The following is a 26,295-nucleotide window of genomic DNA, read 5'->3' as shown; positions in this document are numbered from 1 at the left end:
CTAAATAAAATACCCCAAGCATTTATTCCTTTCGCTATCCATTTCTTCAGTTTCTAACTCATAATGTTTCATGGCAACAAAGTATCGGATAAAAGTTTCGCCTAATGCTTCCTTAATGCACGAATCTTTCTCAAGTGCAACAAGAGCATCTTCTAGTTTCAGAGGGATTGATGAATGTTTCAGATCAGCAGTGAGATTTTCTTCTTGGAACACATCATCATACCTAAGTCCTCTCTTTATTCCATCTAGACCTGCAGCAATAGTAGCAGCAAGCACCAGATAGGGGTTTGCTGTAGCAGAACTTAATTTATTCTCTATGCGAGTGCTTTTTCCACCATGACATTTGACATTAAAGGCACAGCTGTTATCATTATATGCCCATTTTGCATTTACAGTCTCTTTTGATTCTTTACTGTATTTAGAATATGGCTTACGGCAGCTGGTGGTAGGAGCCATCAAGCAGCTGATAGCTGCTGTGTGTGCCAAGAGACCCGATAACCAATTTTTTCCAATATCTGAGAGCTCCTCAGCTCCATAACCAGCAGAAAACACATTCTTCTGGCCATTCAAATCCCACAGGCTATGTGACAGAGCCCCTGAATTGTAGAATCCTGATTCTGAGAAAAAGCTAGCCACGTAGTTATACTTCTTAGCCACCTCTTTAATGCCTGTTCTAAATGTGAAGGCACTGTCAGCAGCATCTATGCCAAACACTGGATGAAAAGTGATCTCCATTTGGCCAGGCCCACTGGAAGAAGAAAAGCTTTCAATGTTGGCACCAGCATAATACATTCCTTCAATGAGCTCCTGAATGAAAGTCTGGTCGTGGTTATTTAGTATCGTGGCTGCAGGAAAGGATATTGTCTTTGAATTTACTATCTCGGTAATGCCATAAATACAAAATTCATAAGTGAAGGCAGACTGCAGAGAAAAGCCATTGTCCTGAAGCTGGCTCAGCTGTTTCTTGGCAATGTGCCTTGGTGAGGTCATTAATGGGTTGCCCAGCACGGTGAAGGAATCACATATCACTCTCGCAGTCTGCTCAGTCCAGGGCAGAATTCGAAACGTTGATAAATCAGGGTTCAGGATTATGTCACAATTAAAATTGGTTGCATTTATGTAATCTAATTCATTATCTCTAGGATTCAGGGTCAGCTCAAGATAACTTCTGGGCATGGCAACACCATGAATTGCTTTTTCCTAAACACAAAGCAGAATGACAGATTACCAAATAAGAAAATAACTCATCAGTATTTTTATGTGTGTAAAATATATAAGACTCAGATTCTCAGTAAGAGCAATATGCAGAGATCACTAAAATGGAGGACAACAGCCAATTACTGTGTCATTATGAAGCAGAACAACCTTCTACAAGATTGGTATGAAAAACCTGGCATCATATATCACAATGAACATTTCTTAGATTTCCATAAAGAACTAAAAAAATGTTCAACATGTACATTTAGGCATATCTTTATACAACTATGGGCATCACCAGTTAGGTGGAAATTCTTCAAGCCAATCTATAGTTACTCTATTAGTTTCCATATCCTCTGAGTCTTTCCTTTACATAGATCCAAGCGACTACACAAAACTCATGGCAATACAAATTCAGGCTGTAACTTCTCTTTCAATACCATTACATGTGCCTCACCATATTTCAGATGCAAAGTTCAACTGAAAATTCTCACTTTCTGGACTTAAACAGTTTGAGGTAAACATGCAGAGAAGCACTTTCAAGTGAGAAATTATTCTAATGATTCAGTATTCCTAGGTAGCAAACAGGATAAACCCATAATTATACTTTCTTCTCCATTTGAACAGAGAGCTTCACCTTACACAAATGCAATGTAGATAGGACCCCAAGGAAGGATCATTTACCTTCAAAGAAATATCTTTACAACTTACCTTACATTCAGACCTTTAGCTGATGAAAACTGCAATTATACCAAGTTCTATCAAGTCAAATTTGGCTCATGTTTACATCTTACCTTTATTCTTCTAAGAGAAAGGATTACCATCTGAGTGAGCAGAGGAGACAGAACAAACCTAAAAAGGGCAAGCTTAGAGCTGAAAATACAAAATTTTATCTATCCAGATGGATAATTCTTAAAATACTTCAAACTGCATACAGTGGCTTCTATTAAAATAAATGAATAAATAAAGTCTGCCTTAAGTGGGTGGCAGTCCAGTGGGTGACAGTCCAATTCTCCCTACATAACACCCATAACCAAAGCTGCATGTGATAGGGAATGTTACTTCATTACTTCAAGATGTCTCTGATGCCTATTCAACAGTGAAAATGTGTTGAAGATGATTACCCTATAGTACTACCTCTCCCTTCTCCAACCCCCTACGCAAGAAGATAAAAAAAAAAAAAGGAAATTACTTTCACTCGCTCTGTGTGTATACGTGTGCAGATATGCACATACACATTTTTTCAGTGCCCAAAAATTTAGACTGTCAGACAAAGCCCCAGTTTGTTCAGATGGTAAGTAAAGTAAACACAAAAGCCGACTTCCAACAAGCTGAACTAGACATTCACGGTTTGACACCGCAAGTGAAAGAGAAGTTGCAATTAACCTACCACCCCTCACAAGAACTATAATGACTGAGATAAAGTATATTTTGAAAAAATCCAAATGCCATCAGAGAGAGAAAACTGTATCTATATGATACAGTTGCAGATGAGCAATATCTAAAAGGGAAAAAATGAAAACATGGCTTAGGCTTCAGGAGGAACATGAAACAAAAGTACTTTACATTTTTTCATGTTCATATCTTTTTTTGTGATCACTCAGTAAAGCTTAAAATATTCATTATGATATGTGAGTGAAAGTATAATGTAGTTATGCACATGAAGTATCACAGAAGCAATATACTGAAAAGGCTGATCAGTCAAGGATACACACAGTGAGGATCGCTTCCTGGTTTGGTTCTTACTTCCTGAATCATCCGTATGGTTAATATTGTTATTAAATCATCGTGCAACCCAGTGATACGTCCTTATGGGATTGATGACTATAAAATTTCTCATAGCTAAGTTGATTTTCATTCAGTTATTTTCTTTCATTCAGTGGTTTTTTTGGTGTTTTTGGTTTGGTTTTGGGTTGGTTTTTTTTGTGCAATTTACTGATTTTCAGTAAAGCAAAATCTTTATAATCCATTGAACCTGAAAAGATAATTCTGAGGAAAGAGATTATTAGAAGTTCAAAGAGCTAAAATTTTTACCATTATTTAATTAAATTACTGTTTGGAGGAACAGAGAAATGGATGATTGCAGTGATGAAAAAAGTCCAGATCCTTTGGGAACATTAACAAGTGGAGAGAACAGAAAATTTGTCCTAAGTTTGAGTTTCTGCCTGCACCATGAAAAAAAAGAATATAAAATATAAATTAAGGACAGGGACGTGAAAACATATAAAGCTACAGTCAGAAACCAAAAAACTTACGTGAAAAAAGCGAGAAGGAATATTCTTTGATCTTGACACACCATGGAGGTCTACTGATTCAAATCTGACAAACTGTACGTTGTCCCTGGCCATCTGCTGCTTAATAAATTCAATATGAGAGAACAGGTGAAGGAGAGTTGGACTTTCAAGGCTGTTTACATCAGGCTCTCTGCTGGACACTATAAGTGAAGAGGAATGTTCACGTCAAAGAAAATAATGAATGCTGGAATACAGGCTGTTCTCCTAAAAAGTGCGACTTTTTAAAGTGCAGTGGGAAACTGCAACATGGAGTGTAAAAACAAAAATAATAAAAAGAAATGGATCACAAAACATTTTTGTAAATAAACACACCTTTTTTCTCCTGAGGACCTGTATAAAATCCCTTGGTTTTTTAGAATGGTCTATAACTTAAATGTTTTTTCATGTTGGTAAGAGAACACAGGGGAATCATGTGGTAAAGCCAGGAATTTCTGAGGGATGCCTCAGCTGGTTTGTTGGGTGTTTTTAGGAGCACAAATAGCAACTGGATACCTATTTCCTACTGAAAACTGATAGAATTCAGATGCTATGTTGCTTCAATGCCTTTGAAAAGTGCATGGATACAGAAACATGATAAAAAGGGCACTTGTCTTCTGTTAAACCTTTTTCAAGACCTCCTGAGGAGGACTGCAGTCTTCCCCACCACAGGCAGCAGACTTTTAAAAGAAGCTTACACATTTATGCATTTGCTGTCATGGAGTTGTTTTCTTAACTGTATTACAGCAGCTGTAGGAATGTATAAGCTTCTTGACATGAAAGCAGTAACATCGAAGCATAACCTGTGTAATGGAGCAGAGACCTGGGCACAGCAACTTCCTCTCACAAGCCTCTCAATCTCTCAGTCTACTTTTCTTTTGAGTATTGTCCTGGTTTCAGCTAGGATAAAGTTAATGTTCTTCCTAGCAGCTGCTGTGTTCTGCATTTAGTATGAGAATAATGTTGATAACGCATATTGTTTTAGTTGTTGCTAGGTGATGTTTACATTAGTCAAGGACTTTTTCAGTTTCCCATAGCAGCTGAGAGGGAGCGTAGACAGGACAAGCTGGCCGAAGGGATATTCCAAACCATAGACATCATGCTCAGCCTATAAAGGGAGGTTGGCTGGGGTGGCAGGAATCTGCAGTCACTGTTCGGGACGGGCTGGACAATTGATCATTGAGTAGTGAGGGCAATAGTACTGCATCACTTTTTTTGTATAATCTTTTACCATTATTATTATTATTGTTGTTATTTTTCTTCCATTATTGTTCTATTAAGCTGTCTATATCTCAACCCACAAGGGTTTTATTGTTTGTTTTTTTCTTTTCTCTCTCTTCGCCCTATGCTACAGGGGGATCGGGAAGTGATTGAACAGCTGCAAGGTCCTAGTTTCCAGCTGGGGTTAAACCATGACAAGTATCTACGTATTCGTAATATTTAAGTTAAACTACATAAGGTTTTGATTTCCTTTTAGTACAATAAGCTAACTAGACCAAGGATAAAATTTGATATTAAGATGTGAAAAATATTTCTTCCTGTATTTCTGGGAGGAAAGTCTTCCATTCTTCCTGAGGATAAGATCAGGTGAATTTTTGCAGATCTTTCAGATCCACAGTGGAAGATCACCAACAGCAACCATTCACCACCACCCTTCAAATGGAAGTTAAAAGACTCATGCTGAGGCACTACAAAGGTTGGTGGGAGCACTTGCAATCTCTCCACTACCAAACCAGCCAAACTAGAGTTTGGCGCCATTAGAAGTAGCCAGCAGCCACAAATGCATCTTTTTGACCTCTCCTTTGGGGCAAGTAGGACTGCCAGCTGTGAGGCTGTAAGGAGGCTCTCCAGCTAACCCAGCACAAGGCTGTCTGATTATTCCCTGAGAAGGCAGCAAGCTCATCCACAGACACAGACTTCTCAGAGCCTTTGAATATTACTGGAGCATCCTCCAGCTTTAGATGGCAAGGATGCGACAATGATACTTTAGGAAAGTAAAGCCAGAAGTTAAGTAATAACAGTGCCCCATGAGAAACAACAGATGAAAGTATAGGACAAAATTTTAAGTAAATATAAGAGTCTATAGGAAAACAGAGTAAAAATCAGAAATGTAGAAGCAAGAAAAATAAATTTGTCACATCCACTTCTCCTTAGGACATCTTTCCCTTTGGTCTGCTTCAGCTGTCAGCTGCTTATGAAAATACCTTTTTTCCTCTGTCTTCTATAAACATTGGGGCACTATGTCCTTTAAAAGCCGTACATTAAATAAGGAAGTCCTGTTTAACTATTTTGTGTAACACTCGCTCTGTTACTGATGCTGCCAAATCACAATAGTGAGCAGGGAGGATACGTAAACTGGTCTTGTCTTGCATGTGTGTGCGAAGTAATAGTTATTTGAATACCACTTCAGTCATCCTGTAACGTTGTTTTACAACATAAATGTTTACTGACATTTAGCAGATTTGACCCCTTTATGAACCTGACCATCATTTAAAACCTTATTAACAGCTAATAAACTGTGGCTATTTATTAGATTAGTGGAACAGAAAAAGATTCTGAAAATCTTCCTACAGATTACGGTGAGTACTGTCTTCTTCAATTCCAGGGACAGAAGCCTGAGGTTTTTGCCTTTGTAAAAGCAGTGCTCAACCCCTTACTCTACACGTTTAATTTCCTGTGTAAAGATGGCAGACATTTCCTGTCTACCACCTGTCACATAGAAATTTTTATGTTTTCTTATTATTATATTATTCAAACAAAGTTTGAGTGGCAACCCTTGACATCAGAATATTGTCAACTTTTGGCATAAATTTTGCAAGTATTTCTTATAATGTCCTGAAATGTTGCTTGTTACATTTTTCAGGTAAAAACATATAATTCACGAAAAAAAACAACTTTAACTCTGACCCAAGTAATTCTTTAAATCAATATTCCTAAGAGATATAAATGATATAAAATCAATATCTAAGAAAAATGCAAATGTGATATGCATTCATATTAATGATGTATGAATTCATTTTAAAAGTAAAGCTACAAATATACTTACTTTAAATATCTACCAATAGTAGATAATTTCCCAAATTTTATATTTATCTGTTGTCTTCAAGCTAGTTATTTGAATAAATGAATCAATATGTATTTAGATCATATAAAATAACATAAATTAAAAGAAAAATCCTATAATGTTTTTAAAGAACATTAAGCAAGCAAAAATGAAGCAAGAATTTGTCTTCTCAAGTTGGACTTATTATGATTAATGATATATCTTTTTAGATGATGAGACTAAAATTATATATTGGTCTAGTATTAGTTTAAAATTAGGCTATATACCAGTCTAGACAGCCTGCTAGTCAAAAGACAGGTACTTATTCATTTGCAATAGCCTTTATCAAAAATCTGTTAGAATCAATAGAAACACTCCCACGGCTTTCACATACTTTTCAGAGGCAGTCCATCTTTTATATCATTTGCAGATTATCGTTCCCATTGAAATAATAAGTTTCTGTAAATTGCACAATAGATAAAAATTATCTTCATTGCTTAATATATCTCACTGGTTTTGGACATATGAAAGGGGATTTCTTTCTTAAATTATTTTTAATGAATAACTACTGACCTCCAGCACAGGTACCAAAATATATTTTTTTGGTAGTCACTAAATAAATCACTGGCAAACTAAAACTATGAAGCCAATGATGACTAAAGTTTGGAAAGTTATAGTTATTTGTTATTAGTTATTGCAGATAAGGTAGCTAACAAATAAGTATTAGACAGGTCTAGCTGATTTAGATACACAGTCTAAAAGTCTTACATTCTTATGAGGGGGGATTGTGTCCATGAGTATAACTGTTTCCCTAGCTCTCTGGGCCTCTAGAAATCATCACATCTTAATTTTCATTTCAGAAAATCTACTTATGGAAACATGCACATAAATTTCACAAGATGCCCAGATTTTGCTTCAGATTTTTATTTAAAAAATCAAATATAAATCCAGATTGGCCATCTTTCTTAAATCAGAATGGTACGTACATATCCTTGCATATCTATATCATAGAATCATAGAATCATAGAATCGTCTAGGTTGGAAGAGACCCTTGGGATCATCGAGTCCAACCATTTACCCTGTCCATGAGGACTTTACAACTAGGCACCTGAACTTTAGGCAGCAATTAGCACCCATGTGAAGAAAACTTGATCATAGAGTCATAGAATCATCTAGGTTGGAAAAGACCCTTGGGATCATCGAGTCCACTTGATGGTGGACTACTCTACAAAGTTCTCCTCTATACCATATCCCTCAACATCACATCTAAACGTCTCTCAAACACATCCAGGGATGGTGACTCAACCCCCTCCCTGGGCAGCCTATTCCAATGCCCGACCACTCTTTCTGTGAAAAATTCTTTCCTAATGTTCAGTCTAAACCTACCCTGTTGGAGCTTGAAGCCATTCCCTCTTGTTCTGTCATTAATTACCTGTGAGAAGAGACCAGCACCAACCTCTCTACAGTGTCCTTTCAAGTAGTTGTAGAGAGTGATGAAGTCTCCCCTCAGCCTCCTCTTCCTCATACTAAACAGTCCCAAATCAAATCAGTAGTACACAGAAAAGCACTTAATACTTGTTTTTCTATGGCTCTATCTGTATTTCCCATTTAAATTGTCACTGAGAAACAATTAGTATTACTCATGTTTCTTTTGTAATTAGTATAAAATTTCTACAAATATAAAAATATTATCTTCATATATTTAAAGAATATTAATAACATAAAACTAAAGATATTACCAAAATATCTAAAAATTATACAAATTATATTAATATTCTTTCTAGCAGAAGAGTGGTGCCATTCTTAGGTTATTAATATTGAAAGCATTCAGATTGCTGAGGGCAGCTGACATCAGGCTAGGGCAAGTGATTAACATCAGCTTTATCTTCTCAGCAACACAAAAGTGCCATGACGGAAGAAAATGCACACGTCCCAGATCAATCTGTCATTATCTGCTTGTCCAAAGAAATCCTTTCCCATGGTCCCTTATTAAATCACACCGCATCTAAAGCAAACAATTTCTCAGCTCTATAAAAGGTGACTGTGTCAAACTGATGAAAAGAGAAGAACGTGCTACATGTTGCCAGGGGACTTGAGGATGACAGGAACAGGCTGACCTAACAAATGTACTAATATTGGAAACTCTTCACTGAGAAACACAACCACCAATGTAACCTAAGGCAGTAACAACAGACGCCAGCAGGTAGACTCCAGATACAAATCATGCACTGGAGAAGGAGACATGTTTCCATCAGCTCTCCTCCAGTTTCTTCCTCCCACTGTATCTCCATCTGTGCCAGATGTGCTCCCTCCTGAAACCACACTGCTGCAGCCACATCGCTGCTGCGCACCCTCCTCCTGCCCTGTGAAACAGGCTCTGGTCACGCCTGTGTCCCACGCAGCATCAGACTGCACGTCCCTATGCTCTGCGGCACGTTGTGGCACCTGGTACTGTCTCAGAGTGGTGGGGAAATTACAATCCTTGCAGGCATAGGAATTGCCGTGCCAGCCAAGGAAGCGTTTTGTCACACTGAGTTGCCTTTGGCACTGGCTATTAACAGGGAAGGCAAGGCGTTGTCTGCAAAATAACCTGCCCAAAGAGAGTGGATTTTGCCATTCCTCACTGAAAAGGTGGTCTTGTGGTTAGGAGCAGAAGGGTTAATATATATATATATATATATATATATATAAAAATATAACACTGGGTGCTTCGAAGATCGGTGTGAATATTGATCCCCTTTATGAAAACAGGTATCTTGTGTCGATGATATCCACTGGTAATGAGTCCCGCAGTATAATCACGCATCCACAGTCTTCTAAATCCTATGGAAATTCCTCCCAGTACTGATTTAAATACGTCTGCTCTTCCCTACAGGACCCCAGTTTGTGTATCTAAGAACAGCCAGTCTGCTTGGTTTGTACAGTGTGCTGGTTTGTACTGAGCTCATGTTTGTCTTCAAACATTAACAACTTCTGTTTCTCAAATCTCATATGATAGCTTTTCCTACGCTAGACATCATTCTTATTGCTAGCATTTAAAGCCTCTCTTTTCTGTTCCCATCTGTTTTTTATAATGATAAATAGAAACCAGTACTAGGCTACATTCTAATAGTGCTATTGATGTGAATAGTGATCAGAAGTATTTTCAGTTGAAAACATTGTATAGTTTACTTTTTTTTTTCATACAAAAAAAAGTTTCACCAAAAACGTTTACTGATAGGTCAGTAAAGTATTTGATTTCTGCACTCAAGTACACAAAAAAGTGTTTCCTAGCTCTATTTTTGCTGCCCTACAAGACCTCTGACAGGGAACAAATATGTAAGCATAACAGAAACTTATGAAAGCATGTGAGACAGTAAAAATATTTCCCTGATATTCATACTGATATTGATACTTTCAATGTTTTTTCCATCCACTTCTTTGTCTCATTATATTCTGCCTTTTTTAATCTTTACTGTGAAGCAGACTTTTTTACTGATATGTCCATGGAGAAGCTCAGCTCTTTTTGTGAGTTTTATAGCTAATTTAGATACCAATGAACAGTTTCAATCATCTATGAATTATTCTTTCCAAACTGTATGACAACAACATGACATAGCTTCTCAGAGTAGCTACATCATCAAGAACTGAGTACAAAATAATATTTTATTCCTCAACAGATGAAAGATAAAATATATTACTCATCTTTTTCTACCCTCCAGCATCTTTTATAAAAATGGCTTGTCTATATTAAATGACAAAATTATCACAGTTTTATAGAAATGTTAGAGAAGATTCCACCTAGGCAAGAGGATTTGAATACAAAACATGCAGGTGTCTGAAAAAAAAATTAAGGTGAGTAATACCCAGTGGAACTACCTATTTAATAATATCCTAAATATGATGGATCTAGAGTGGCATGTCTTTCTTCAAATTCAAACAGGAAATCTGCACTAAGGAAGGAATCACTGAGCAAAGTTGCAAGAACTGAGAGATGCACTGTTGTAAACTAGATAGCTCTTTCTGGTCTAAAAATATTTGACCTAAATGAAAAAAAAATCAAGTAAGAATAAGTGAGAGTACCACATTAAAAGGGAAGCAAGGTTATTTAGATTTTGCACAGTGTTGAAGGTAAGGACTAAACTCTTCTTGAATATGTTTTAGAAGAAGTGGCTGGCAGAGACATCAAGCAGAGAATGCATTCCACTTACATTAGGTGTAAACTAATTGTTTTGGCATCCTTTCACTATTACTTGAAAGAAAATTAATGCCTCCAGTGGGTGGGAAGGATTACGATGCGAATACACCTCTTTCAGTCACGGGAGGACTAGCTTACTACAGACAGGGAGTCAGAAGAATTGGAGCTCATCCAAAAGGGGACACAATAGATCAGAAAGACAGGGTGGAAGTGCCATCTGAGCATTTTTGTTTGTTTTGTATAGACTGAGGAGGGAAATACGAATTCACAGTCACAGAGTAGGAAGAGATTTCAGCTATTGTTATGGAAGATAAAGGACTTAACAGTTTTCGTTTGCTTTAAAGAAAAATAGCTGCTCTTAGAGCTTGTGAGGTAAAAAAAAAAGCAAGTTATATATAGGTCAGTTCAGAGAGAAAAGGAAAGAAATGGGCAGAAAATATGATGGTTTGTTCAACAGAAAATAAGGGCAATTGAGAAGGCTTAGAAAGGCGCTGAGCTTCAGCCCTGCTATGTTCAAGTGTGTTCAAAACATAGAAAAAGAAATATTAGAAAAATTTTATTGAACTGCAGATAGGGCATGAGGAAGGAACATGAAGGAACAGTATGGCTTTGGTTTTTCGCTTTAGGAGAGATGCAAGAACAGTGCAGATTATGTAAAATACAAAGCAGAGAGAGTAGCAAGTAAAAAACACAGTCCTAAATAATCCCCAAAGTAAGAAATAATTATTCTGCAGGAGGCAGTGAATATGAAGTGCCTGGAGCAGGAACTTACGTAGCTCTCCTGTGTCCACTTACATGTCCTGATTGTCCGCTTACAGCTCCTGAAGACTCTCCTTTTCTCTTTCCTAGCCACTGACTAGACTCACTGAGCAGAATCAGCTGAGACAGACGTGCCTTTTCCAGGTGAGCACAGAGGACAGTGAAGCCATAAGGGGAGTTCAAATTCTGTTAAAACTGTGTGGACAAAATTTTAATTCCAAGGGAGCAAAAAGCCTAGGCTATTTGTTTTTTTAAAGTCTTTTTTTCATGCTTCTGCCCCTAAATACTAGGCATCGTACTTTGTAACTGCCTTATTACCAAAAATAAGAGCTTTAAACAAGTTAAGAATGACAATGAGGTTATTCATTGTAATAGAAAAGGGAATTGCTTGTAGGACTGATGATTTTTTATCTATGAAATCTATGAAATATAGCCTGTTAGTAGCTATTTGATATGCTTTTCTTTAAAATGACAAGTTAACAAAGGAACTTAGTGTTTGGGGTCAGCTCCCACATAACATTTCATGTGATTCTTGGAGCATTCAAACCTTCATTTTCTGTGCACTTGAAATGTCAACAGTTAGTAGACAGCTACTGATGCCTGCAGCTATAGTTAAGATATATTTTATCTCTTCAGAAATTTCCTTCTCCCTCCTACAGTTCTGATCCTGTGCTGGTAATATTTACATGGCCTCACCTGATGTACACTCAAGAAGATGATCCCTGTTTAGAGGACCTGCCCAGGTTTTAGAGGAGCTGCCCAGGTTTCTGGGGGCCCAGCTCTGCAGTCTGCACTCAAAGAGATTTCAACAAACTTGTTTGTCCCCAGCTAAAGACCAAGATGTAGAAAGGGAATTTGAAGCCTGAGGTGAGAGCCTGATTCCGGTGTGTTGCCCACCTACAGCTACCTGGAGGAGCTATTGTCTTATAAAGTCCAGAAGAGAGATTTCTCCTGAGCCTGCGTGGTGGCAAAAGGCTCTGCAAGTCCCTCTGACCACATGCAGCATGAGTGGCTGCTGAAGCCACCTGTAGTCCCTGACTCTGGCAGCCCACTCTGACAAAGAGAACGCCAACAGCATGCTATATCATGATCCCTGGGAACTTCATATTGCTCAAATAAAGCTATTTTCTTTAGCCGCCTCTCTGGCTACCATTGTATAAATGCTCTAATTTAGTACCAATCAGAGCAGCGTGTGATAACATCTGAGTTCAGAGAGGTCAGTATACACTAACATTATATGCTATATATATTATACATACAGTACCTGCATGCATTCATGTATGTGTGTGTACATTAGGGAAGTGGTTGAGGCACCATCCCTGGAGGTGTTCAAAAGATGGGTTGACATGGCACCAGGGGACATGGTTTAATGGTTTAATGATGGGGTTTTTTTGTCAGACTTAGGTTGATGGTTGGACTAGATGATCTTGAAGGTCCCTTCCAACCTAGATGATTCTATGATTCTATAATGCTATTTACGTGAAATTCCATCTGAATTTTTACTGTTTGGAAGACTCTTTCTTGGTCTCCTGAGAATGCAGCCACTGAAGAGCTTAAGAAGTTCCTGATTATTAGTGACTACATACCAATTTGCAGAAGTGCACACCATTATCATATATAGATACTTATGCAATTAAAATTCATAAATTCATATTAGTGCAGTCAGTATATTTGCCTAATTAGCTATGCATGTTAGTTGCTATCTTTCCATGGTAATGAATTAGATTAAAAGAGCTTTAGCTTCATCTCCAGTTTCACTCACTGTCCAAGTAATATTTTTCATATTGACCAAAATACCTTGCATGTCTGTCTCTTTTCTATTATTTTTTTTCCCATGTACAAATATTTCTTTTACAAAAGACCTGACAAGCAATGGACAAAATGCACATGCAGTAATATTTCCGCAATTTCGAATCAGAATTTTGAAAAAAAATATGGATTTTTTGTTTTACAGAGATGTTAACCACACAACTAACATGACTGTATTTTGATCCTCTACATTACACTGAATCACTAAAGCTCAGCTACAAGTCTTAGTCTTTCTACTGCTGATCTCTAGAGATTGTCTCTTAACTGTGTACTTTTAGGACATTAAGTTTATTCCTGCTTTGGCCATGGCATCCAAACATGCATAGTGCTCAGCATAGTAACTAAGTAAATACACTGGCCGCTGATCATGTAATAATCATATATGTAGGTATATTCATACAGTTTCAGTGCTCTCCTACTTTTTATTCCATATTAAAGAAACAAAGAGAAGAAGAGAGCAATTTACACCTTTAATTGTATTTTTTTAAATCAAATGTTTTTAAACATTTTGGATCAAGATTTCTGATTTGAGCAAGTTCAAATATTTGAAAACTTGCAAAATACAAGAGGTTGTATTTCAGATCTACTCAGTGTTGAGATATGTTTAGATCCAAGACTTCTGTTTAGGTACTTCAGTAACTGAAATATTTAAGATAATATCTTAGTCATAAAAATAAAATATTTAGGTTTTTTTTCTCATCAATCTTAATAACATCACTGACAGCAATGAAATACTGTTTAAGCAGAGGCTCATTAAAGACTGCAGAATGTTATTTAAAACTTTCTCTTCAGTTAAGTTGCTGAATGTATTAAATGAAAATTAAATTTCAAACACACGCCTTTATGATTGAGTAGAAACTATTTCTATGCATTTCATATACCAGTGGAAACACACACTGAATCCTACAGTTTGTTTGGTCAAAATCAAAGGGAATCCAAACCTCGTGAGATTCCAAAATTTCTGGTTTCAGATTTGTTTCTGATGAGACAAAACAGTTTCCCCCACCTCCCTTCATAGTTACTTCTGATCCATAATTCTCTTACAGGTATTGTTATTGCCAGTGATACAGAGTAGAATTAACCCCAGGTAGCTTTAGGCATTACAGAGTTAGGCAAATAATCTAAACTAATCATCATGGGACTTCTTCACCACTGGGTGGAAAGAGATGCCTACCTCCAGAAGTCAATTTCTCATCAACCCCTAATACCTCTTCGAAGACAAAATGCCTGTTTTTCTCCACTGACTAGGTAAAAAGCTTGGATTAGCCACTTCAAGTGGCTAAAATTGGTTGAAATCTCACTGTGGAATCTACAATTAATCTCATCCGTTCCTTGTCCATTGTAAATGGTGTTATGGTAAAGAATAGTTATTCCTATATTTCAAAATGTATTTGCTGGTTTTGCAGACAATGAGAAAAGAGTAGTAATCTACATTTGACAATGCATTGAGCTAGCCTTTCAGCAGTGCGAAAAACAATGAAATCTGGAAAGGGAACAGCATCAAGTGTAGGCTGAGAAATAATCCTCTAACCTATTTATTCTAATAGACATAAATAGACAGTGATTTGAGCGCAAAATATCTTTTCAAAGCTTTATATTTCTCATGCAGTGCCCTGATTTAGCATTGATAATGTTCATGGATATCTTGTTCAGACTTGTTCAAACTGGGTAATGCAGTAAGTCTACTGAGAAATCCTGTTATAGCTAACAACATTTTATATATTCAAAGTGTCTGTTTTCAGAGCATGTATAGCAATTTTTGTACCCATCCGAAAGGAGACTTTAAAAAAAGCTGGATAACTTAATAATGTTGTAGAAAAATAATTGCTACCATTGTATTTTATTATATAGTTAATAATGGACTAGGTATATTATCAATGAAGAGATAAGATAAATATTTCTTTCATCAGTAAGATAAGTCAGTCAGAGGGTAAGATATCTATCCTGAAAAGCTGATAATATGATCGGAGTCTTATACTCCCAGAAATTTATTAATCTGATATCTATTCAACTGGCAAATTGTTGTTTGTGTGCTTCCTGGAACAGACACAAAACAATGAACAGCTCAAGCCCATTACATTATCATGGCTAATAGTAGCTTTCAGTATGCTCATCCAGCTAGCCCAGAAGCATAGCCTTTACAGTTTCAAAGAAACCGCAGCCTATTAGGAGCAATTAATTGGCTCTATAAACACTTCCAAAATGGACTTATTGAACAGCATGAAGATAAGTGGAAGTTCTCTGTCTCATTTGCTTTTCTTCATTTATGGTTTATATTAGATGTTTTTGCATTCCAGTCCTCTCACAGGATGGATAATTGAAAACATCATCCCTACATGGGAGCAATTTCCACTGCAGCAAATCTTAACAAAAAGGAAATTTTAAGAAGTCCAGATGCCATCAGAGCTTTGCAGCGTCTATCAGACCTTCGGGAAATGTTGCCTGAGCTCAGTTTAAATGAGGAAGTATTTCAGGGTTAGTGAAAAAGACATGAGCACTTGTGTGTGGCAGTTTTTGGCAGGCAGCTGGGCTTCATAAATGCCTTAAAAAAAAAAAAAAAAAAAGAAAGAAAGAAAGAAAGAAAGGCAGCACAGCTGTAGAATACAAATTCTCACTCATCCAGATCACACAGAAACCACAGGTGTCAACTCACTCATGCACTAGCTCGGACTAAGTTTGCAGCTTAACAAAACCCCACAAAGCAACAAAACAACAGTAGCACTTTTTTTTAACAGGACAGCAGGTGATGTTTAAATTTCCTTACCAGCTCGGCCTTCGGAGGAGTCAAACTGAATCTCAGGAGCGGTGCCTTCTGCATGTGTTGAAGATGCCGGTAGTCTCAGAATAAGTTGATCCATGTCGCTTCCCGCTGGTTGATGCTGATCAGACCCAGCAGAGCTGAGGACCAGGAGAGGTTTTCTCCGCTGCCCCACTCCCTCCTTGTGGAAGCTGTGGTATTTTCGATTTTCCTCTCCAAAATGGGGACTAAAAGTCTCGAAGGATCGGCCCTGCTTGTCAGCTGTTTTGTCCCGGGGCTTCGAATTTTTCTGAGAAAAAGTGCCACCTGCCTTGCCTCTGTAGTTGGGCCCATAATCAGGCAGAGGACCTTCACTCAGCAGGTTTCTCAGCTCCTGCAAGCTTCGTCTAGAAATGTCAGGTGCCCCTGTGAAGGACTCTGCAGTACCGCTCCCGTCTGTGGTCGCAGCACTGTCCAGGGAGCCTGTCCTTGTCACGTGAAACTTCACAACTTTTTCTTCCATCCCACCCTGTTGCTGCTCTGCCTTCTCACTGCCATCTCCCCTGCACACTGCCCCTCCACACCCAGCTTTCCCTGAGCTCCTCGCAGGTTGTACACTCATGGGATGCTCCATTTTAGCTGGTGTATCTATTTCCTGGTGCGTTTTTCCTATTGTTCTTTTCCCAGTGTCATCATTATCCTGGTTTCCTTGTGTTTCTCCAGACATGTCTTCTTTCACATCACCACCAGTACGGGAACTGTCATGACCCCCTCTGTCCCTTTGTACTGGAAGAAAGCTAGTCGGGTTTTGGAGAGACTGGGCTGGTGGTGGTTCTGAGCAACTGGTGGTTCCTTGAAGGGGACTAGCATCCGAGATTTTTGAGGTGCAGAACGGCTCCATATTCTCATTTTCTAAAGGAGGAACGTACTTTGTAGGGCCTTTGACTCCCTTTTTCTTTCTGAAACCACACATATTGTTGCCATCAACTTCATCATTGTCATTTTCAGATGTGTTCTGTAACCAGCAATAAAATATACAACCAAATAACATGCATGAATGAAACAGAACATGGTAATGGAGTACTACCACCAGCTGCATTTACCTTGTAGCACTTCCATTACTTCTTGCTGATGGATGTCGCTGTGAACACTTAATGACCCTATTTTTGCTATTTCTGCTATTTTGATTTAAAAAAAATTCACAGAATTCTTTTTCTCATATTTTAGAACAAAATTGGTGAAAATGCTTTCATAATATAGTTTTAAGGCAGATTTAGTAGGTTAAAATATAAGACATTGTACACTGTGTGACACCATTTGTCAAATGTGCGCTTTAAAAGCATTTGTATTTATAAAGGGAATTTAGTGCCCTGAAACAGAGAACTCTGGCAATCCCTATAAGTATGAGGAGTGAAACCTGAAAATAAACAGCTTTAGAGTTAATTTCAGGATCTAATTTGGCTAAATAACTGAAATTCCAGGGCAGTGGTCAAAAGGACAAACACATATTTGGATGTGTAAACAAGAAAAAAACCAAAGACGATGTTTACCTTTATATATGGCATTGAAAGGATTTAATTTGTAGTGTTGGGAGCAGATTTTAAAATGGATGTGGAGAAGGTATAAAAAGAAGCTACAAAAATTATTCTGCTTGCGTTATCCCAAAGAATATCAAGAAGTGTCTGGATCATCATCTATCCCAAGTATTCTGATCCTACCACAAGTGTGATTAATCTGATGGCGACAGGAAAAAGGACAGGAAATCAAAACCAGATACATTCAAATTAAAAAATAACAGAGATTTTAATACAGTGGGTGATTAATTATTTCACAAGCTATCAAGGTAGGGACTGAATTCTCCATCTCATGATGCCTTAATGAAAACTCCATAATAAGGTTTAACCAAAACATAAATCACTCCATAGCCGATCACAAATTGTTATATTGCTTATGAATACCTGCTCAAGCATGTATTTAAGACTCAGCAGTCTTTGACCAACAGTCCTTGATTTGCTTGGGTTGGGCTGGAATTAACACCTGTAAAAACACTGGGGAATCAAGAGATGTCCTCTGAATGAGACCGTGCTTTACCTTTTCCACAAAGGAATAATCTGCACTCTCTCCAATTCCTGAATTTCCAGAATGAGTAGGGATCTGCACAAAAGCAAAGTGAATGCCAGTCTGGATAAGACAGAAGAGATTCCTGTTGGCATACAAAAGCAGGCAGAAGAAAAGGCAGCAGCATCTGATGTGCATATGGAAGGAAACAGTTACGTGGCCTCCATTAAGGTCATGAACACCTCCCTTGTCCCTGCATTATTCCTCCTCATTTTCCCTATTTTCTCATTATGCTATTTTCCGTCATTATCTAGTCAAAAAAGGATTATGGCTTCTCTCCTAAAACAGAACTCGCAGAAATACTTCCTTCCTCTCTCCCCTTTGCTCTAAATCTTTGCGATGTGCTGTACTTATGGCTGCTTTGGGGGCTGCCGGGGCACTGCTCTTAGCGGGGATGGCGGCCGGCTGCCAGCTTTATCAGCAGGACAAGCCCCTCTCTGCCCGGAATTCCCATGCACGTGTCTTGACAGTGATGTGCTTGTGATCCCCACAATCAAACACAGTTGCTGGCTCATTGACAACAGAAATCCTTGCTTAGCCCAGTTTTAGCACAGAGTTTTTAATGAATCCGTTTCTTCGTCAAAAGGCTTTGATCTACGCCCATAATACACCCCAGGCAACGCTACAGGCTTGCAGAAGAGAGGCTGGAAAGCTGCCCAGCAGAAAAGGACCTGGGGGTGTTGGTGGACAGCCGGCTTCACATGAGCCAGCAGTGTGCCCAGGTGGCCAAGAAGGCCAACGGCATCCTGGCCTGTATCAGGAACAGCGTGGCCAGCAGGAGCAGGGCAGTGATGGTGCTATGTACTGGGCACTGGTGAGGCCTCACCTCGAGTGCTGTGTTCAGTTCTGGGCCCCTCACTACAGGAAGGACATTGAGCTGCTGGAGCGTGTCCAGAGGAGAACCACCAAGCTGGTGAGGGGTCTGGAGAACAAGTCCTATGAGGAGAGGCTGAGGGAACTGGGCATGTTTAGTTTGGAGAAGAGGAGGCTGAGGGGAGACCTCATTGCCCTCTATACAACTCCCTGAAAGGAGGGTGTAGAGAGGTGGGTGTTGGCCTCTTCTCCCAAGGGAATAATGACAGGACCAGAGGAAATGGTCTGAAGTTGGGGCAGGGGAGGTTTAGATTAGATATTAGGAAGAATGACTTTTCTGAGAGGGTGGTCAGGCACTGGAACAGCCTGCCCAGGGAGGTGGTGGGGTCACCATCCCTGGAGGTATTTAAGAAACGTGTAGACGTGGCACTTCAGGGCATGCTCTAGTGCCCGAGATTGTTGGTTGTGTCTGTTTGTGGGTGGGTGTGGTGTGTGGTTGTGGGTGTGTTGTGGGAGAGTGTTTGCTTTGGGTTTTTTTGGTTTTTTCTTTTTTTTTTCCTTCTGTGGTTGGACTTGATGATCTCAAAGGTCCCTTCCAACCATGAAGATTCTTTGATTCCGTGATAAAATAATTCTGGGTGTATTGCTGATACCTCTACACACCCACCCATACAGAGTAGGTCTAATTCCTATAGCTCTGAATCATTATGGAATAGAGATGTAATGAATGAACTTTTCTGGACAACAAAGCAGACAAAAAGTGCTGATAATGGAGAATTATAATGGAGAATTTTAATATCTCCATTAATAATACAAGAAAGTGATTGTAGCTGGGGGAGAAACAGTAGGGGTAAAAGAATCAATGTCTGCCAAATCATAGAATCAGAGAATGGTTAGAGTTGGAAGGGACCTGAAAGATCATCGAGTTCCAACCCCCCTGCCATGGGCAGGGACACCTCCCACTAGACCAGGTTGCTCAAAGCACCATCCAGCCTGGCCTTGAACACTTCCAGGGATGGGGCATCCACAAATGGAAAAATCCAAATAATTTTTAAACAAAACAGGCATCAAATTAAATTTCTTGATGTATAAAATTATTTTTTGAGAGAAGGGCAAGAGTTCCAGCTATGAAAGCTATAGTTGTAAAAAGATTGTATTTTCTGATGATTTTATGAAAAATATTTACTTAAATATCTTTCATGGCAGAGGTTGCCATCACCAAAATATTCTGATTTCCACTGTATAAAGTTTTCAGAATTCTTTTGTTTCCTTTGAATAACTTGAAACCTGTAACATAATCGTAACACCATCTGCATGTCTGCTTTATAATATATTCCCACTCTGTGCTCAAAGATAACCATTGAAAATGTTAATGTTAAACTAAGTTTTTGCCTGTTGTCCCTATTGTAGAACGCTGAAAAATGTTCAATAAAACAACTGAAGGAAAGATGAGCACATCCTTTCTTATAACACCTGTATACTGAAGTCAGACAAAGAGTAGTTCATGTATTAAAAGCAAAATGTCAGAACACTACCTATTCACACAATTAGCCATTCCAAATGGTTTCACGAACACAAGGTACCATCCCTACATTATAATCCTTACCAAAATAAAATTCTTTCTGAATAGAGATGAGCAGGATAAGGACCAAACACTTGTAAACTTGTTAATGGAAACACTCACTTGCAACAGAACTCTAATAACTAATGTGCTGACTAATGTGCCTATAGTAGTAGCAGGTTTATTTTCCATTAAAGAATTGAGACTATGGTACTGCATTTTGATCATAGACCTGAAAGAGGTACTGTGACCATTGCTTTTAAAAACAGTGATCATGTTCACCTTCAAATAAGCAAAACTCTTACATTTATACAGAGAACAATCTATGTATTACTTAAGGGGCTCAGCACAAGGCACGCCGTGACTTTGTGCAGGAGAACAACTCTTCATTTCTAAAGACATTCATTGACTTTCATTTAGAAATCAATCACAGTATTTTCTGCAGTGAACTAAGCACTAAATTTTTTGCAAAGGTACAAATACAGCATTCCTCCCTCATATGCATGGGTTATGACACAGCCTTATTCATCTATTAGTTTATGTGGTGTCTACCATCAGAAAAGGCCCAATACCTGGGCACAGAGGGGAGAACACCCAAGAAATATGACTTACGAATTATCTCTTTAGCTTTTTATTTCTATCAAGTTTTTTCTGCGGAAGACAGGGTTGATTAAGTAAAATAGCAGCTTGAAAGGAGTTACAGTGCAAGTGGATTGGATACATATTGTGACTTAATTTTGTGGAACCATGTGTCCTGCTGTGCTGAAAGGAAAGCAAAAAAGTTATGGTATTAATATGGCAAAAGTTCTAATTATTTTTTATTTCATTGCTGGGTATTTCTACATTTTTGTTGCTCTGTGGCAGCAGTGACAGGAGATACTAAAGCTACTTGAAAGTTCTTTCAGCCAACATTTGTTTCAGCATAATTCAATCTTTGTTTGCTTGTTTTTAAATATGTACTGGCACCCTAAGTCAGAGGTCTTGAAAGCTTTGAAATTTGCTTCTCTTTCTTAGCAAGTGAACACTCGGGAGTGTTATTCATGCCAGAAGAATTAGGTCCAAAATATAAACAGTGTGGGCCACATTATGCAAAAAATCTGAGATTTAGATTTTTCTTTCTAAAGATGTATCTGACGTTAATTGTCATTGATAGGTAGGTATCGGTACTCCCCCGAGTTCTGACTTCCATCGGGACTTCTTGCCCCAGTGCTGCAAACTCATTTTGTTTGTCATCACTGTACACCAATTCGCCTCTGCACTGGGGGTTTGAGCCTGGTAAGGTTTCAGCAGAGGTGGAAGAGCGCAAGTCCTGCAACAGGCAGGAAGAGTAAGGGTGGATCAGACTTAATTTCCCGTTATGGATAATCTCATCTCATACAAATAACAGGTTTTCTTGTCTTCACTGGGTGCCCACTGTGTCACTTCAGGTACACAACAGTCTGAGCATCTCTAACTATCAACAGAGCATAAGGGCTACACTCGTGCTTTACAGCAGCATATTAAGGCACCATGCAGGTAGGAAGAGGAGAGAATACAGGACAGTATCAGCAAGCAAATATTTCAGCACTGTGCAGATGAAACTGTTGGCTCTACTTAACCCAATCACATGCCACTTCTGGCATGCCATTGGGCTTCTACAGCTTATAGACATCTTATGTCTTGTGGTAACACAGAAAACATACATCTAAAGCAATTTTTCTTAGTCACTTTGTGTCCACTTTTAGGCTACATACAAGCTCTGCAGTGGAACATTAACAGTATCGTGAAATACAGCACTGCCAAAAGGCAGTTCAGCTGTAAACCTGCCAATCCACAAGCGGAGAGCATTTGGAAATGTAAAGTGTTGCCTTTGGGACGAATAGTAAGTGCTGAGATTTCTGGTGTGTGAAACACAGGTGAAAATCCAAGGCAATTCTTAAACTTTTGCCCTAAAAGGATTTTATAGGTGACTGAAAATATATCTGTATGGTTCTATGAGGCAAATTCCGAGGCTGTGGAAGGGACCTTCTATTTTTCTCCTACGTTTTCTTTGCATCATGACCTCATGCAAGACTGCAAACACTATTGGGTTTACAAACCTGTCTCCAAAATGTATTGACAAAGAGAGACAGGGAAATGAGAAGAAGAAACTCACACTATAGCATTTGAAAGGACAAAATGGGAGAAAAAGGAAGAAAAAGGGAGAAAAAGGGAGAAAGGGAGTTAGTTTAAAGGATGCTCCAAGTAAACGTAGGTGAATGGCTGCAGAAGGATTTATATCACAGAAAAAGTTGAAAGAGGCAAGGTGTTACTCTAGCAGGAGCTTTCGTACATCTAATCAACAAGATAACCGAATGTTTCTGATACTCGCTACCCAAAAAAGTGATGCAAACACTCAGCAAAATATGGACCCCAGTGGGTCTCAGTCACATTCTCACTTTTTCTCTTTTGTTTCAGATGATTAAACAATTTTAGCCATTATTTTAACTGACTGTTTAGAGGTCAAATTGTGATGATCTTCCTGAGTCGTTGCTAAAGATTTTTCAAGAACGAAAGATTAATTTTGTAGAGAACATCAAAATGTGAAAATCTGGTATAACTGAGAATTAAAAAGACATGGGAAACTGAAACAGAAATGTCAAAAATATGTAAGGATTGGTTGGGTGAGTTTTTTATTTATGAAAAGTTAAAGTGCTTCGCTTAGGTTTGACTTTTTTTTTCTATCATATGTTGAAAACACATGATGAAAACAATGTTGAAAAACTGGAATGAAATGTTTCCAATCTAAAAAAAAAATCTAAAAATATTGTTCAAGTGATGTTGACATGTGACATTATTCACATTGTTCGTTTTCCATGTTCAGTTTTATTTTAAAAGTTACACGGTTTTTGAAAGTTTTTCAATTCCTATGAAACTAAATGCTGAGGAACTTTTTCTGTTCCACTCTGGCTGGTTACCCTCCACAGCTCCCCAGTCTGTTACGTTCAAGTTTAGTTAATCTTTTTGTGTAGTAACAAATTTCAAAAACTGTAAGCCAAGTCAAGAGGAGATGCTCCTTTAGACCTTACACAATAGTACCCATAAAGCAAGTACACCCCTGTCCAAGTCCTATCCCTGTCCCTTCTCCTGACAGATGGAAAGCATTACCCAGCTGCTCCTCCAGTAACCAAGCAGCGAAGGAGCACAGGATGCAGGAACAAATTATCTACTGCTGGGAATTAATGCAGCTTCACTGGAGTCACTGAAGCAACACAGATTTGTACCAGGAGGGAATCTGGCCATGGAGTCATAGAGACGACAACACAGACGTTTCCATGGAGTGGCTCCAGGAACAGAGAGGGGCTCTGGCTCTTGCACAGTGTTAAAACAATGTGTGCTACAATAAACAGACACTGGTGGCTTGTAAACTGGAGACATGAAGATCACAGCACATTGTCAAGATATTGCTGTGACTAATTTCTCCCTCAGTGACCTTGTTTGATGAAGTGGCTCTTTGACAGTGATTCACTGCTACAAAAACCTTCTAGTGAAGGACCTGCAGGTGGCATAAATATTAGGTACATGTGATTATTTTGCAGTTAGAGAAGCTGAAGCACAAACTTGCCATAGGTCACAGGAAGACATGGTAATGTTAGGAGCAGAAGCAAAGTCTCCTTCTCTCTTTGAAACTTTTAAATATATACTCAAGATTATTAATATCCTTCAAGTGAAAATGAATAGAAGGAGTTTAGCTCACAGTATTGTGCCATTTATTTTCACATCTGTCTTTATCTGCTACTCTGACCCAAAGCCTTCACACTGTATATGCAATTATTAGATGAGCTCTTCAAGGTCACTGATTGTCTTGCTGCCTTAAAGTAGTGGAGTTGTCCTTGTGGCAAGGTTTTTTCCAAATACTTTCCCTCAGCCTATGCCACCTGCACCATGTAAAAAAAACCCCTAAATTATGATAGAGTCTCAAAATGAAGAAGCTGAAACTGCCTTCATGGTGATTTGGGACCACAACAGTACACTGGTGGTGTCATCTCCAATTTGCAGCAGTGTAAATGAGATCTAAAAGCAGTACCCATTTAACAGTTGACTAATCCTCAGGAAGACATTTGTGAGGGAGTGAACTTAATGATCTACAAGAATTTTATGTCTAATTTCTGTGACTCATTTCATATACAAATATGGTCTAGGAGGCAGTCAGTGACTCAGAATAGGTGCATCTCTGGCATATAAAGTATCCATTTGTTCACCTTGATAAAAAATGTCTAATAGCCTCAGGAAGTCTGTCTGCACTGTTAGTTCCAAGCCACATTACATCTTTCTCAATATTTTCAACGAAACACTTTAATTTCAAGTTTCCACAATGAGATCTTCTGGATACTACTCAAAATAGCAGGTACGGTGTTTTTTTTTTTTTTTTTTACTTTATTTAAAGTATATATCTTACAAATTCAGCACCAGAATCTGTTTTAAAATGCACTCATCTAGAAATTGAGCAGCTCCACTTAGGTCGGTAGCCTGACTTAGGAGTGTCACTTTCTAACAGCTCACACTCTGGTCCACAAATTGTAGTGCTTTCATTTACATTAATGAAGCCAAAGGCAATCTGTTTTCCCACAAATATTAATAGGGTCAGATTTTAGATGTCTGTTTTGATGACTTTTGATAAAGATATAACTTAAAGAAATAAGAAGTTAAAATGAGTTAGATTTTCTTCCTAAAGAAAATGGGTTTTTTCCAGTTTAAACAAGAAGCCTTTCTTTGACCTGCATTTGCTTTAGAATTAGACCACGCTCAACATACATGCACGAAGAGCCTTGCATGTAATCCACAACGAAGTATTCACTCACTTGAAAGCTTGAAGTGGGTGCAAAAAGCATTTTATACCTGCGTTATCTGCTTGAAAATCATTCACAGTCAGCCTCTTACCTGCTGAGTAAGATCTTCCTTTTCGTTCATGTCCACTTCATTCTTGTTCAGGTCACCATTAGAAATGGCCTGGTAAAAATCTAGTAGAAAGACATGCCGTATTTATAGGTGCAGATACAATAAAGGTTAGTTAAAACAGAATTGCTGTAAAGTTCTTTTCCCAGAAGGCCACGCAGATGATGAATCCTAAAGAGCAACACCAATGTACTGTGGCCAAGAGCACTGCTTTCTGGAACAGCGTTAAAGTAGTAAACTGACAAATGCACATTATTAGCTGCCTGTCTGCCTGGAAACAAAGGCAACGGAGTATAAAACTGTTTTGCTCAACTTTTCTTCTCACAAAAGGCTTTTGTCCTGTAGCAAGCCATTTCTGTTCTGGAATAGAAGCTATTGTTAGGCTCCTTAGAGGTAAAACCTATATTGGGCACTATAACAACAGTATGTTATTGAGGCACATGGACAGGGATATGAAAAGCCCAGCACACTGCAAGAACAACGTGCAGTACCAGCCCGTTATTCTAGGTGCTTGCACATTGTTAATTAATATTGGTGGATCTGCTTGTATTAGAATTGGGGGGAGGGGTCTTTTTTGCATTAGATCTCTAAAAATATTTCAAAGATTAGATAGTTAACCTTTTCTTTCTTAAGCCTTTTTACTTATGAAGTTTAACATTAATTTAAAGGACTGGGTTTAAGTGACATTTCATTCATTTAAGTTCCTTTAGCAGACATAGCATTACAGGATGACCATATTGTGTGTGCTTGCAGCAACCCTTTCCAACAACTGATCGCTTAATAAACTTCCGTAAGCATGATGTTAAGACTGGCATTTACTCCTGTAAAAATGCAGGTTTGGCATTTTTTTATACTTTCAAAAAATAAAAAGTAAAAAAAAATTGGTTTGTTGAAATT

At 38.3% G+C, this 26,295-nt stretch overlaps 1 protein-coding gene across 2 annotated transcripts; it reads right to left on the bottom strand.

Moving 5' to 3' along the window:
* LGSN (lengsin, lens protein with glutamine synthetase domain) lies at positions 1–25,413 on the bottom strand. 2 transcript variants are annotated; one of them, XM_074153863.1, is made up of 5 exons: positions 25,384–25,413; positions 18,084–18,146; positions 16,020–17,007; positions 3,453–3,631; positions 1–1,200 (listed from the first exon to the last, which is right to left on the bottom strand). In XM_074153863.1, exons 1-5 carry the CDS (start codon positions 25,411–25,413, stop codon positions 1–3), a joined length of 2,460 nt encoding a protein of 819 aa, XP_074009964.1. The 2 variants fall into 2 exon arrangements, with proteins under 2 accessions (XP_074009964.1, XP_074009965.1); XM_074153864.1 differs by lacking the exon at positions 18,084–18,146.
* Positions 25,414–26,295: the final 882 nt, after the last annotated feature.

Source organism: Numenius arquata, chromosome 9, assembly GCF_964106895.1.
Source record: "Numenius arquata chromosome 9, bNumArq3.hap1.1, whole genome shotgun sequence".
NCBI classification, from domain to species: Eukaryota; Metazoa; Chordata; class Aves; order Charadriiformes; family Scolopacidae; genus Numenius; species Numenius arquata.
Note: the sequence above shows the minus strand (reverse complement) of the source record. Positions and strands in the feature narration are given on the sequence as shown.

Bases quoted from the DNA above. Each gene is read 5' to 3' on its own strand.
- LGSN (XM_074153863.1), bottom strand. From the start codon at position 25,413: ATGAACGAAAAGGAAGATCTTACTCAGCAG. The intron at 18,147-25,383 runs GTAAGAGGCTGA...GCTTTTGTGCAG, and splicing joins AGGAAGATCTTACTCAGCAG to ATCCCTACTCATTCTGGAAA. The intron at 1,201-3,452 runs GTAAGTTTTTTG...CTTTGTGTTTAG, and splicing joins TTCCTTCTCGCTTTTTTCAC to GAAAAAGCAATTCATGGTGT.